The following is a 12,950-nucleotide window of genomic DNA, read 5'->3' on the forward strand; positions in this document are numbered from 1 at the left end:
AGGGCATGATTTGTTCTTGAAATATTTTTCCCTAGCCTTGTTTTGGAAATGGCATAAGCAGCATGTTCAAAAAAAATTCAACATGAGAATAATATCACCAGACAGAACTACAGCTCAAATGTCTAAAGTTTAGCAAAGTTACAAGAAACTGAAAATAGTTTTGCAATGAAAAACATCAGGCAATCTTGATAATGGGTGCTGCCAGCCTTCTTTATAATGCTTTCTAAGAACGATAAGTGCTATATAAAGAGATGATAAAAGTACATAATTTTCTTTCCACTCAGCATTGTTACTTACTCATACTGATAATTTTAGGTATTGATAATGGCTGGGATGAAGAAAATTGGTGTAATCAGATTGATCTGAATAAGCATGTTGCCTATAATTATTTTTTAGTATATAAAATGCATCTCATGATTGTATTGTTGAACAGGATGTGTTGGTGGTGAATTGCACATCAGAATGGATATCTTCCAATCATGTCCTGGCAACCTGTAGGACGGCACTGAAACAACAGGGAGTTTTAGGATTAAACATGGCCCCTTGCATGAGGGCTTTCTTGGAACGTTTGCCAATAATGCTTCAGGAGCAGTACGCCTATGAGAAGGTAAGAATAATTGAATTCAGAACATCAAATACTAACATATGTAACGTGAGGTATCTGTATTGAATTACAACTGTCTTAAACTTCTAACAGTCAACCCAAGAAACTAGTGTTGAGGTTTAACCCCACCTTTTGAGTACATTAACAGAACTACATTTTTCTGATGTATGGCTGTTTCTGGTTTTCCTCCTGTTTTTGTCATCTGTCACAAGATCATGGGCTCTTGTGGCCTTACATATGTGTTTCACTGTCCTAGAAGGTTCTGCTTTAATAATGCATTTTGACCTCTCTGCTGTGTTGTTCTAACTGCAGAGCTTGGGTGAAGGAGCCTCAAACTGATACTGCATTAGGTTGCTGCCTCCCTGTCCCCACCAAGCTCTTAAAACCAACCATCCCAAACAAACCCCAGGAAGCTAGGCTTTTTCCCCCTTGTTTGTTTTAATTTTCTGTGGTATCACATTTTTTCCCCAAAAAATGGTAATTTTGAGACCTAGTTTGCATGCCCTCAAATATATTGTTAAATTCGCCTCCATTGCTTCTCATCTTTCTATATAATAAGAAGTGTTATGATTAGGAGATTTCACTCAGGTCTGAGAGAATCGTTTGTTGAAAGCATACATATGCATTTTATGCAGGGACAGCTAAGTCTAGCTATCCTTTTCCTGAACATAGTTCCAAATTCTGTCCAATCGTTTCAAGCCTTCAAACCTATTAACACAGCAGTATTTCACAAGTAATTTATTTTGCTGGTATCTGATGCATTTCCCTCTTCTGTTTCATGGCTACATCATCCAACACCATCAATAGTTTTCTGAATCTCAGTTTATCATGCGCTGTAATGCCATAGTCACCTCTTCCCTTCAGATTATTTGCATTCAGACATGTAATAATGCTCATTTCCCTTACCCTGTTTTTCATTCTTCAGAACTTCCAAATCAAAGAGAAACAAAATAATCTGAAAGCTAGATTTTGTCTTCATTGATGTGCAAAAGAAAATAGAGAAAATTTATTGTATGCTTTTCTGAGAATTATCAGAACTGCTAATAAATTATATCAGATTTATTGTTAATATACTGCTTAGACTTATTCTAGTATATATTGTATTCTACTTAAAAAGATGGGGAAAAAAATAAAAATATATTTTTGCATTGTAATATGTTTGAGTGATTGTATCTTATACTAATTTCCAGTAATACCATAAAATCATAGGGCTGGCAGGGACCTCAGGAGGTCACCTAGTTCAGCCCCCTGCTTCAAGCAGGATCAACCCCCACTAAGTCATCCCAGCCGTGACCTTGTCAAGCCGGGACTTAAAAACCTCGAGGGATGGAGAATCCACCACCTCTCTAAGCAACGCATTCCAATTCTTCACCACCCTCCTGGTGAAGTAGTTTTTCCTAATATCTAACCTACACCTCTCCCTCTTCAACTTCACACCATTTCTCCTTATTCTGCCATCTGACACCACTGAGAACAGTTTCTCGCCCTCCTCTTTAGAGCTCCCCTTCAGGAACTTGAAGGCTGCTATTAAATCACCCCTCAGTCCTCTCTTCTGTAAACTAAACAAGCCCAGATCTCTCAGTCTATCGTCATAGGTCTTGTGCTCCAGCCCCTTAATCATTTTTATTGCTGTCCGCTGTACCTGCTCCAGTACATCCATTTCCTTTTTATACCGGGGGCCCAAAACTGGACACAATATTCCAGATGTAGCCTCACCAGTGCCAAATAGAGGGGAACAACTACTTCTCTAGATCTGTTCAAAATGCTCCTCTTAATGCACCCTAGTATGCCGTTAGCCTTCTTGGCTACAAGGGCACACTGTTTACTCATATCCAGCCTTTCATCCACCATAACTCATAGGTCCGTTTCCGTTGTACTGCTGCTGAGCCAGTCGGTCCCCAGCCTATCACAATGCTTGGAATTCTTCCGCCCCAAGTGCAGGACTCTACACTTCTCCTTGTTGAACCACTTCAGATTTCTTTTGGCCCAGTCCTCCAGTTTATCCAGGTCACTCTGGATTCTCTGTCTACCCTCCAGCGTATCTTCCTCTCCCACTAGCTTTGTGTCATCTGCAAACTTGCTGAGGGTACAATGCAGTCCCTCATCCAGGTCATTAATAAAGATGTTGAACAACACTGGCCCCAGAACCAAGCCTTGTGGCACTCCACTTGAAACTGACTGCCATCCAGATATTGATCCATTGACCATTACCAGTTGGGCCTGACTGTCAAGCCAGCTTTCTATCCACGTTATAGTATAAGGATCCTGTTGAAGCACAAGACTTCTCTGTGTTTAGGCGGCTAACATTCAGCTTTATTGAATTCAATAAGGCAACAAATGAGCCAAACTGGACACTAGTAAATTCAGGTCCAGCAAGGCTGCTTGATGCCGCTAACTCTAGTATTTTATACCCTTACACAAACAAAGCCCAGTGTCGGGGCAATTAGTTAAAGAATCGTAAATCACTTCTCAAAGAGAAACGGTTATCAGCAAAGAGAAACAGGTACCAGGGAGCTGTAGCCTTAACTCCAAACAGTCCATTAACGCATTCCATAGAGCTCATCCTCTCTGTCATTCCCAAACAGGTCAAGGAAAGTACAGGCTCTTGTGTGCGTGCAGAAGTAAGGGATGTGAAATGGCTTCTTACACAGGATGGTTTCCACAATCCAATCCATATTTCCTTAACTTATGGACAAGAATGTTGTGGGAGACAGTATCAAAAGCTTTGCTGAAGTAAAGGTATATCACATCCACTGACTTCCCATGTCTACAGAGCCTGTTACCTCATCATAGAAGCTAATCAGATTGGTCAGGCAGGACTTGCCCCGATGAATCCATGCTGACTACTTTTGATCACTTTCCCCTGTTCCAAGTGCTCCAAAATGGACTCCTTGAGGATCCCCTCCATTTTTTCCCCAGGAATTGAGGTAAGGCTGACCAGTCTATATTTCCCTGGATTGTCCTTCTTTTCTTTTTGAAAGATGGCCACTATGTTTGCCTTTTTCCAGTCATCAGGCATCTTCCCTGATTTCCAAGACTCTTCAAAGATAATGGCCAAAGTTTCAGCAATGACATCTTCCAATTCCCTCAGTACCCTTGGGTGCATTAAATCCAGACCCATGGATTTGTGTACACCTAGTTTTTCTAGATAGCTCGGAACTTGTTCCTTACCCGCACATGGCTGTCTTCCACCTTCCCATACTGCGTTGTCTAGGACCATTGTGTGGAAATTGACTTTGTCTGTGAGGCAAAAAAAGCATTGAGTACTTCAGCTTTTCTTACATCATCTGTCACTAGGTTACCTCTCTCATCCAGTAACGGCCCCACACCTTCTCTGATAACCTGTTTATTGTTAACATGCCTGTAGAAACCTTTCTTGTTACTCTTCACATCCCTTGCCTGCTGTAGTTCCAATTGCGCTTTCGCTTTCCTGATTACTCCCCGGCATTCTCCAGCTGTATGTTTATACTCTTCCTTAGTCACTGTCCACATTTCCATTTTTTGTATGCATCCTTTTTGAGTTTAATCTGACTAAGTATTTCCCTGTTAAGCCAAGCTGGCTGCCTACCATGTTTACATTTCTTACTATGCAGCAGGATACTTTGTTGCTTTGCCTTCAGTAAGACTTCTTTAAAATACTGCCAGTTCTCCTGAACTCTTTTCCCTTTCATCTTCATTTCCCAAGGGATCCTGCTCATCAGTTCTCCCAGAGCGTCGAAGTTTGCTGCTTTGAAATCAAGCGTCTGTATGTTACTGTCAGTCTTCTTCCTTTTGTCCGGATCCTGAATCTGTGATCTCATGTTCACTGCAGCCCAGGTTTCTACCCACTTCTATTTCTCCTACTAGTTCACCCCTGTTTGTGAGCAGCAGGTCAAGTTGCACACAGCCCCTGGTCGGTTCCTTCAGCACTTATACCAAGAAGTTATCCCCAACATTCTCCAGAAACTTTCTGCATTGTCTTTGTGCTGCTGTATTGGTTTCCCAACAGATGTCTGGATGATTGAAGTCTCCCATGAAAACCAGGGCCTGTGATTTGGAAGCCTCACTTAGCTGCCTGAAGAAAGCCTCATCTCCCTGATCTGGTGGTCTGTATCAGACACCAGGCAGTCTATAACAGACACTGTATGCTGAAGTGCATTTGCTAGTAAAATTATTTTAATATGTTTGCAGTATTTCTGTTTCAAATGCTAATGAAAGTGAAGTCTGGTACTTTGACAAGTGGTGCAGTTTCATAGTGAGGGAAAGAAATGTAAATTGTTGGAAAATTTTTTATGGGAATTTTTTTCTTCAGAAAGAGCTTTGAAAAATTACTATTTCTGAAGTGTTGACAGAGTGCCTCTGGCTTTACGTGTTGACCTTCAATTTTTCCCTCTAGCCCCATGTGGTCTGTGGAGATCAGCTTGTTCATAGCCCTTACATGCAGTGCCTGGCTTCTCTTGCTGTGGGACTTCACCTAGATCAGCTTTTGTGCAGTCCTCCAGTACCGCCTCATCACCAGAACTACCTCCCTGATCCCTCCACTTGGAATCCTACAGAGTGGGCCTGGTTAGAATGTTTTTCAACTACTATAAAAGCTGCTGAAGCTCTGGCCAAAGGAGCGCAATTTCCAGAATCCTTTACTGTTCCAGATCTGGAGCCTGTACCGGAGGATGAGCTTACACTTCTCATGGTAACATGCACTACATTCTGCCAATTATCAAGTATCTGCACAGAATCCACTATATTATACAAATAACACCTGTAACAACTACCTGGAAAATTTTAAAATGTTCTGAAGAAAAGAGTAAAATTGTAATGCCTTATTTCATAATGGAACTACAATGAGAGTGCAGTGACTTTATTTTAATATAAAATGGGGGATTTGGTGCCATATTAATGTTTGCGATGGAAGTAGCAGTGTAAGAGACATCTTCCTATTAGTAGATCTGTTCCCGTTGCGCATACATAGTCATATCTGTGTGCTTTCCTAACTACAATAAGTTTTTGTTGGTTGTCTTAGCCTGCAGAGTTGACATAAGGAAAAGAGAGTTGAACTAATTTTGGTCACAAATCAATTAATAAAGTTCCCTTTGCAGAATCTCTGGTGTTGTTATGTAAACCAGTGAGTACTTTGGTTTGCTATGACAGTCCAAGGGACAGCTTTCAAGGCTGACCATTCATTCATTTTTTTTTAACACTTCTGCCATGTTTTATGGAATAAGGGAATTTCTAAGTGTTGGGTTTATTTCAAAGTGCCCCCATCTATACAGCCAGTGTGCATTTTGAAAGCAGCACTTACAAAGCATGGCTGGCTGCCATTATGCTAATGAGGTGCTGAATATGCATATCAGCGATTCATTAATCTTTTCCGAAGTGCCTCATTAACATGCCCCTTCCAAAAGGGAGGGGCATGTATAGACCTGGCCATGGTGTATATTTTAAATGGAATTGTTAAAAGGCAGTGGCACCATATTGTACCATTAGCTTTTCAGAGTTTCCCTACAATTTAACAATAGTGGTACTGCTATCTGAATTCAATATCATGGGCTATGATAGGTGAACCTAAAGTGGAAGCTTTGTATTTATTGGACTCAGTACATCTGTATAATTTTGCAAGTAAATACTTTCACCCTTAATACACCTAAAATATGGCTTTTCCTATTTGCTTTCCTTGCTGGCTGCCTATTGATCCCATGTGTTAACTTGATCTTTTATTTTTAAATGCTCATAAATGTTGTTATAGTGATCAGGCAGGATTCCCTTCTGTGTACAAGGTCACTGTGAGCTTTTGCCTTTTTCTGAAGCACTGAGCATACTCCCAGTACAGTTATGAAACATAGCAAGTGGTTGGTCCAAATCTGTGTGGTAGATTTTATGTTTTCTAAACATCTGTTGAATCCATTGTCACAACTTGGTTCACTAGGTCATTTTGAGTGGCACACTTGATTTGTGGTCCACAGCAATAGTTAAAAACAACCCTCTTACCATAAGTGGGTTTAGACACTCGAGTCAGAATCTTTTTCTTATGGTAACAATATTAAATGTTAGATTCCAATATTAAGAAAAGTAAGTCTACCCGAAGGACTGAAGCAGTGAGCGTCACTAATGTCAGGATCTGGAGCCATGGCTCCACCAACATTGGGGGTGAGTCTCTTCCCCAACACCTCCTGCTGCCTCTGTGCATCTCCCCACCTCATTTGACCTTTGCTTTGGGTGGCAGGAAGCTGCTTTTTGGAGTTCCATGCTGCATGCACTCCCTCACCTGCATTCCCCTAACTAGAGGCTGGATGAACTGCTGAATCTGCAGAGGAGGGAAGAATAGAGGACTCCAGATGTACATGGCAGCCCTTCCCCTCTGGCATGTCAATCCTTCCTTGGGGTGCATGCCAGACACTTGCAGGGTGGTGGGGTGGGAAAAGGGAAGAGAGAGCAGGGCTGGGATGGTGTCCTTCTCTTTGTCCCCAGCCTTGGGGCAGCCTGCTGCACCCCAAAGTTTGAACTCCTCATCCCTGGGCCCACATCCCCAGCAAGAGTCCTCAGCCTTCTGCCCTAGCCCTGAGCCTCTTCCCACCCCACACCCCTTACCCCAGCATCCCAGCTCTCTACACTTACAAGGCAAGTGTGTGTGGGGACTCAGGATTGGACTTGTTCTGGGAACCACAAAAATTTCTCAAACCTGGCGCCCATGCCCAGAGGCAACAATGATACACTTAAGATTACATGATTAATAATGGATAAGAATAAATTTAATAATAATAATTTTGTACATAAATTTTGCTTTATTTACAGGTAATGTATTTTACATTTATGTTCAAAAGCAGTTTGCTGTTTAGTGGTAGACCCATATGACAGATTTTCATTGAGGAAAAGGCTTGTCATTTCCAATTGACTATTTGAAGGGAAATCAAGATTATTAACTGAAGGACTAATGCACAAGTGCTGAGCTGATCATAATGTTTTTAAATCATTCAGGATAACAGTAAATGGATTAATGGGATGGATGAGCAGATTATGTCTTGGGCAACATCAAGGCCTGAGGTTAGTAATAGTGTTTATTTTAAATCTAAAGTGCTAAAATTATTGATATGATTCTCAAGTGCTCTTTTATGCTGTTTGTAGGATTGGCACCTTGGTGGCAAATGTGATGTATATCTGTGGGGAGCAGGGCGCCATGGGCAGCTAGCAGAGGCTGGTAGAAATGTCATGATTCCAGTAGCAGCACCTTCATTCTCACAGGCTCAGCAGGTAACATTGGAAATTTACATTTTATTCTTCACAAAGTTCTTTATTTTCAGTTGTTAGTTACAAAATAGCTATTGATTTCCCTTTTGGGCTTGGTATTAATTTTCCAAAAAATGAAAGAACCCTAAAAAATATAAAGTATTTGTCCTCAGTTGTGGAAGTTTTATCAGGTTTCCTCTAGTTCTTGCTGAATTCACACCAAGAAACTGTTCAAAACTGACAAAAATCATTTCTCAGGATTAGTGTGAGTACACTTTGAAAACTGTACAATTTTAATGTAATCCTTGTTGGTAATTTTACTTGCTGAAATAATGTGATGCTGGAGCATCTGGTGAAATGATGAGACAACCAAATTGCTGCAAGAAATACTGTCTCCCGCTGGCTCTTACTGCAGAACAGTGCTGTCAGACCAAATAGTTTTTGCAGAGAGAGTCTTCATAGTTAGATCACAATAAGGGCGGGGGGGGGAGAGAGAGTGTGTGTTGTGCCATTTTTAGATCTTCAGGGGAAGACTTCATCCAAAACTCTGAATGAAAGAAAGTTATTGTGATGTGATTATGTGATAAAACACCCTTAATTTAAAACATGTTTTTCTGCTAAATTCAGAATGAGGGAGATGACATTTAGGTGATTTCAACTAAGAAATGTTGATGGTTCTGCTGAACTTGTTTTCAGTGCTGAAGTGCTTTTTGTGGTCTCAATTCAGGATACGAATAAAGACAAAATTAGCACATTTTGTCTCATGGATTCTGATGTAATTGCATAAAAAATAGCCCTGATGTCTTTCCTTAACCAGGTTATTTGTGGTCAGAACTGTACTTTTGTCATTCAAGCAAATGGTACAGTTTTGGCTTGTGGAGAAGGGAGTTATGGCCGATTGGGACAAGGAAATTCTGATGACCTTCACGTTTTAACTGTTATTTCAGCACTTCAAGGTAAAATTGTCTTAATTTCTTTGAGCTGTTCTGTTAGGCAAGAGTTCACATTTCAGAAATTAAAAGGACAGATGTCTATATGCGGATTTACTAAATAAAATAATGTGTTTTCTCTCTTTAATAAAGATCTTGTGTTGATGTTGAACAAATAAACCCAACTGACTTTTATTTAATCAAGCACTAACAATGTTTTAAATATCATTTAAATAGCACTGAAAAAAGAAACACACTTATGTAATTGAACATTTAAACAAACTTTGTAGATGTAACACAGTAAAATTAGATAATTATTAATAACATTTGTTATTGCTGCAGTTCAGCATAAATGATATTGTAAAATTAAAATACATTGATTCGATGGTACATGGCTCTGGACAGCACTTTGAAGAAGAGAGGACTTTTGTGTCCTAGTTATTTGCTTAACACAAATAAAAATTAATGAATATTTCATTAGAAAACTTTATTCCCCTCCTACCACAGATGCAGTATTATTTTTATGGATTTTAGGTAATAAGTAAATTTAGCACAGCAGCGCTTTTTCCACAAAGGAAAACACAATAGCAACAGCTGAAGAGAGCTATAAGAAGAAACAGTGTTTGGACTGCTGGTGTGTATCACATTTGAAATTTTGGAAAACTGATACGTGGTTTAACAAATATTGTCAAAGATGTTCTCAAAGCCAAGTGACCTATTCCCAATTCATGTATATTTTTTTTTTAATTTTTTACTTTCAGTTTATATTGAAATGCAGTTCTAAAAATATTTCTACTTGCTGTCAAAAGTCTGCTAGTATTCTCCTTGTACCATTAAAACCCTTCATATGGCTTAATGTTTCCATACTTGCTATCCTCAAAGTGAAGGTAGTCACAGATTTTGTTTTGCTTTTTTTAACAGGGGTTCTATCCTACTTGAATTACATTTAAAAGTTGAACCTCGATGTGGCATTATAGTCCTTAGTAATGACGACTGCCTTTTTGTGTAGTTTGAAAGACAATCTTTATTTGGATAAGTTAGGAGCATTAGAAAACCACTGGCAGACCAGCACTGTTACTTCGATGAGAGGATAATTCAAAGTTTCTTAGAGCAGCAGTAAAAGGAAGACTGTTTTGTATATAAGGCTGTATAAATAGAGCTGATTCCATTCATTAGCTTGTAATTATTATTATGGACTATTTTGAACAATGCAAAATAATGTAATGTATATTTCTAACTCGTTCTGATTTTGTTTTTCATTTTGCTAAAGGTTTTGTTGTAACACAGCTAGTGACCTCTTGTGGATCTGATGGACATTCCATGGCTTTGACAGAAAGTGGTGAGGTCTTCAGCTGGGGAGATGGAGATTATGGTAAACTAGGCCATGGGAACAGTGACAGACAACGGAGACCCAGACAAATAGAGGCCTTACAAGGAGAAGAAGTGGCACAGGTTCAAGAACAACTTTATTATTCGCTTTATTATTCACTTATTAAATTTAGACATGATAGTTGCTGTTAGGAACATTAGCTAGAGCTCATTGTAAGACACTGGTGGTCAACTGGATGGCTCTCATAGGAACTGACAGGGAGATGTGAAGCCTTTCTCTTCAATATCACAAAATTGCGTTCAGCACAGGTTAGGTAGGAATGAAAGCCATCATTGGCTGATGGCTCTCTGGCCATTGTGAAATGAGTTGATGCTTACTGTAAAGTTACCAGCTTAGAATGTCTACAGCACAAAACTTTCTATTGCATTTGACGCTAATTGGCTCTCTTGTTTGTACTGCAGATAGTCTCAGGAAGTCTGAATATTTGAAGAGAATGGAAACTGAAATATCTTCTTAATACTGATGAGGTCCTAGCTGGGATGACTTAGTGGGGGTTGATCCTGCTTGAAGCAGGGGGCTGGACTAGGTGACCTCCTGAGGTCCCTTCCAGCCCTATGATTCTGTGATTCTGAGGGTCAAAGTTTAGATGGATTGGTAGAATAGTTTTGTTGATGCTTCCATTGGTCCTGTCTGTGCTGTACCTCATCCATTCTCTAGGGCTTCTGACAGTGGTTAGCCTTACCATTCCCAAGCACGGTGACTCTAGAAGACCCTGTCCTGGCACATTAGGCTCTAACAGAGTTCTCAAAGAACATAAGGCTGTTGCAGAGAAGCTCAATTAATTCTTTGCATCAGTCTTCATTGTAGATTCGCACACCTCAGCCATTCTGAGGAACTTTTCCAGACTGGGAGGTCAGTATGTTATGCAGAAAATACACACAGGATCTTTTTCAGGGAACAAGGCAGTTTGCCACGTTTATTATAAGAGTAATCAACACATATATATACACAAACACACACATGCCCCAAGTGTTCTGCAGGTGCTGCATAATTACCAGTCCTCAGTTGGCAGCTTGAGTTCATAGCTCATGACAGCTAACTGGACAGGAAAGCCGGGCATGAGGAAGAGCCAGGTCTCTGTCGGGCATGCACTGATGCTCTTTGATGTTGTCAGCAGAAGGTTACCCAGAGGTCTTCCCTTCTCACAGCTTCTTTTATAGGTTTCAAGTTAGATGTCAGCCTATGGGTCCTGCCTTAGTGTTCAGACATGACTTTCACCTCGTCCTTAATGGGACTTTGTTCTTTTGTCTTCGGGGTGGATCTTTTTCTCACCTTCAGGGAGTTGTCTGCACTCTTCAGCCACTGGTGTCTGATTTTAAGGACAGGCTGGTGTTGAGGATCAATCACGCATACCCCATTCACACATTAATACAATTATGCAATTCATACCCTATTCACTTAGCTAGGCACGGGTTCAGCCCAAAGAGAGCTTTACAAAATGGAATGGGGTGTTAAAATGGGTCCTCAGTTACAATATGGAGTCTGGTTTTGTTCAGGTACAAATTACAGTTTACAACATAACTAACTATGAATTATACTAATTATACTAATATAAATCGATACAAATATGAATAATTATTTTTTTCACTAATTAACCCTACAAGTAGGGGAGGTTTTGAAACAAATCAGTTAAATAATAATAAGTCATAAGGGCCAGATCATATTCAGCAAAGAGTTCTGAAAGAACTCCAATGTGAAATTACCCAACTATTTACTGTGGTATAAAAGGTATCAATTAAATCAACCTCTGTGCAGATGACTGGCAGATAGTTTGTGATGCCCATTCTTAAAAATAGGTTCCAGAGGGTATCCTGGCAATTACAAGCTAGTAAGTCTAACTTCAGTACCAAGAAAATTGATGTGTTCTATCATAAAGAACAGAATTATCAGGCACAGAGGTGAATACAATGTGTTGGAGAGAGGCTAGTCAGCTTTTATAAAGGAAAATTACACCTCATCAAATTATTAGAATTAGTGAGGGTATCAACCTACATGTGGATAATGGTGATGCAGTGGATATAGAAAATGTGAATTTTCAGAAAACCTTTGGCAAGGTCCCTCACCAGAAGCTCTCAATCCAAGTGTGTCACGGGTTAAGAAGGAAGGTCCTCTAATATATTAGTAAGTCTACATCTACCCTACAATGATCTTTTGAAAAAAGTTCTTCCAGAAGATCTCTTCTGAAAAATCTCTTTCGATAGAGAGCAGGCACACAGCCCCTGCTCTTTCAAAAGAATGGTCCGGGGTCAAAAAATGTGGCACCATGAAGACTGCTCTTTCAAAAGAAGGGCTTATGGAGCTCTACATATGCTTTCTTTCAAAAGAAGCTTTAAAAAGAAGGCACTCTTCCTGATCTGGGAGTGAAAGAGGCCTTCTAGAAGAAGAGCTGCGTTCTTTTGTTTTGGATCAAATGAGCGCATTTTGCATGTGAGTGCTCTGTGGGTTCTTACAATAAAGGGCTAGATTTTTCTAAGCAAGTTGCTGGTTTAGACACAGTCTACGTGATTGAAAGACAGGAAAGAGCGTGGAAATTAACAGTTTTCAGAGTGAAGAGAGGTACTGAGCAGGATCTGTAGGTAATCTGTCCTGGGGTCAGTGAGTTCATCATGTTAATAAATGATCTGGAAAAGGAAGTAAATAGTAAGGAGGCAAAGTTTGCAGACAATACAAATTTCCTCAAAATAGTAAAATCCAAAGCAGACTGTGAGCCATTACAAAGAGATTTCAGAAAGCTGGGTGACTGGGCAGCAAAATAGATGAAATTCAAGGTTGATAAATGCAAAGTAATGCACACTGGAAAACATAATCTCATCTGATACTTATACAA

At 39.9% G+C, this 12,950-nt stretch overlaps 1 protein-coding gene across 9 annotated transcripts in view; it reads left to right on the top strand.

The window, feature by feature from the left end:
• Positions 1 to 12,950, top strand: part of HERC1 (HECT and RLD domain containing E3 ubiquitin protein ligase family member 1) — a 280,539-nt gene that overhangs the window by 241,614 nt on the left and 25,975 nt on the right. For all 9 annotated transcript variants that reach the window (XM_075007327.1, XM_075007334.1, XM_075007331.1 and 6 more), the window contains 6 exons: positions 434 to 607; positions 4,980 to 5,273; positions 7,556 to 7,621; positions 7,703 to 7,828; positions 8,622 to 8,760; positions 10,004 to 10,185. In XM_075007327.1, the coding sequence (XP_074863428.1) occupies positions 434 to 607; positions 4,980 to 5,273; positions 7,556 to 7,621; positions 7,703 to 7,828; positions 8,622 to 8,760; positions 10,004 to 10,185 (981 nt within the window). The remainder of the gene's footprint in view (positions 1 to 433; positions 608 to 4,979; positions 5,274 to 7,555; positions 7,622 to 7,702; positions 7,829 to 8,621; positions 8,761 to 10,003; positions 10,186 to 12,950) is intronic.

Source organism: Carettochelys insculpta, chromosome 12 (assembly GCF_033958435.1).
Source record: "Carettochelys insculpta isolate YL-2023 chromosome 12, ASM3395843v1, whole genome shotgun sequence".
Taxonomy (NCBI): Eukaryota; Metazoa; Chordata; order Testudines; family Carettochelyidae; genus Carettochelys; species Carettochelys insculpta.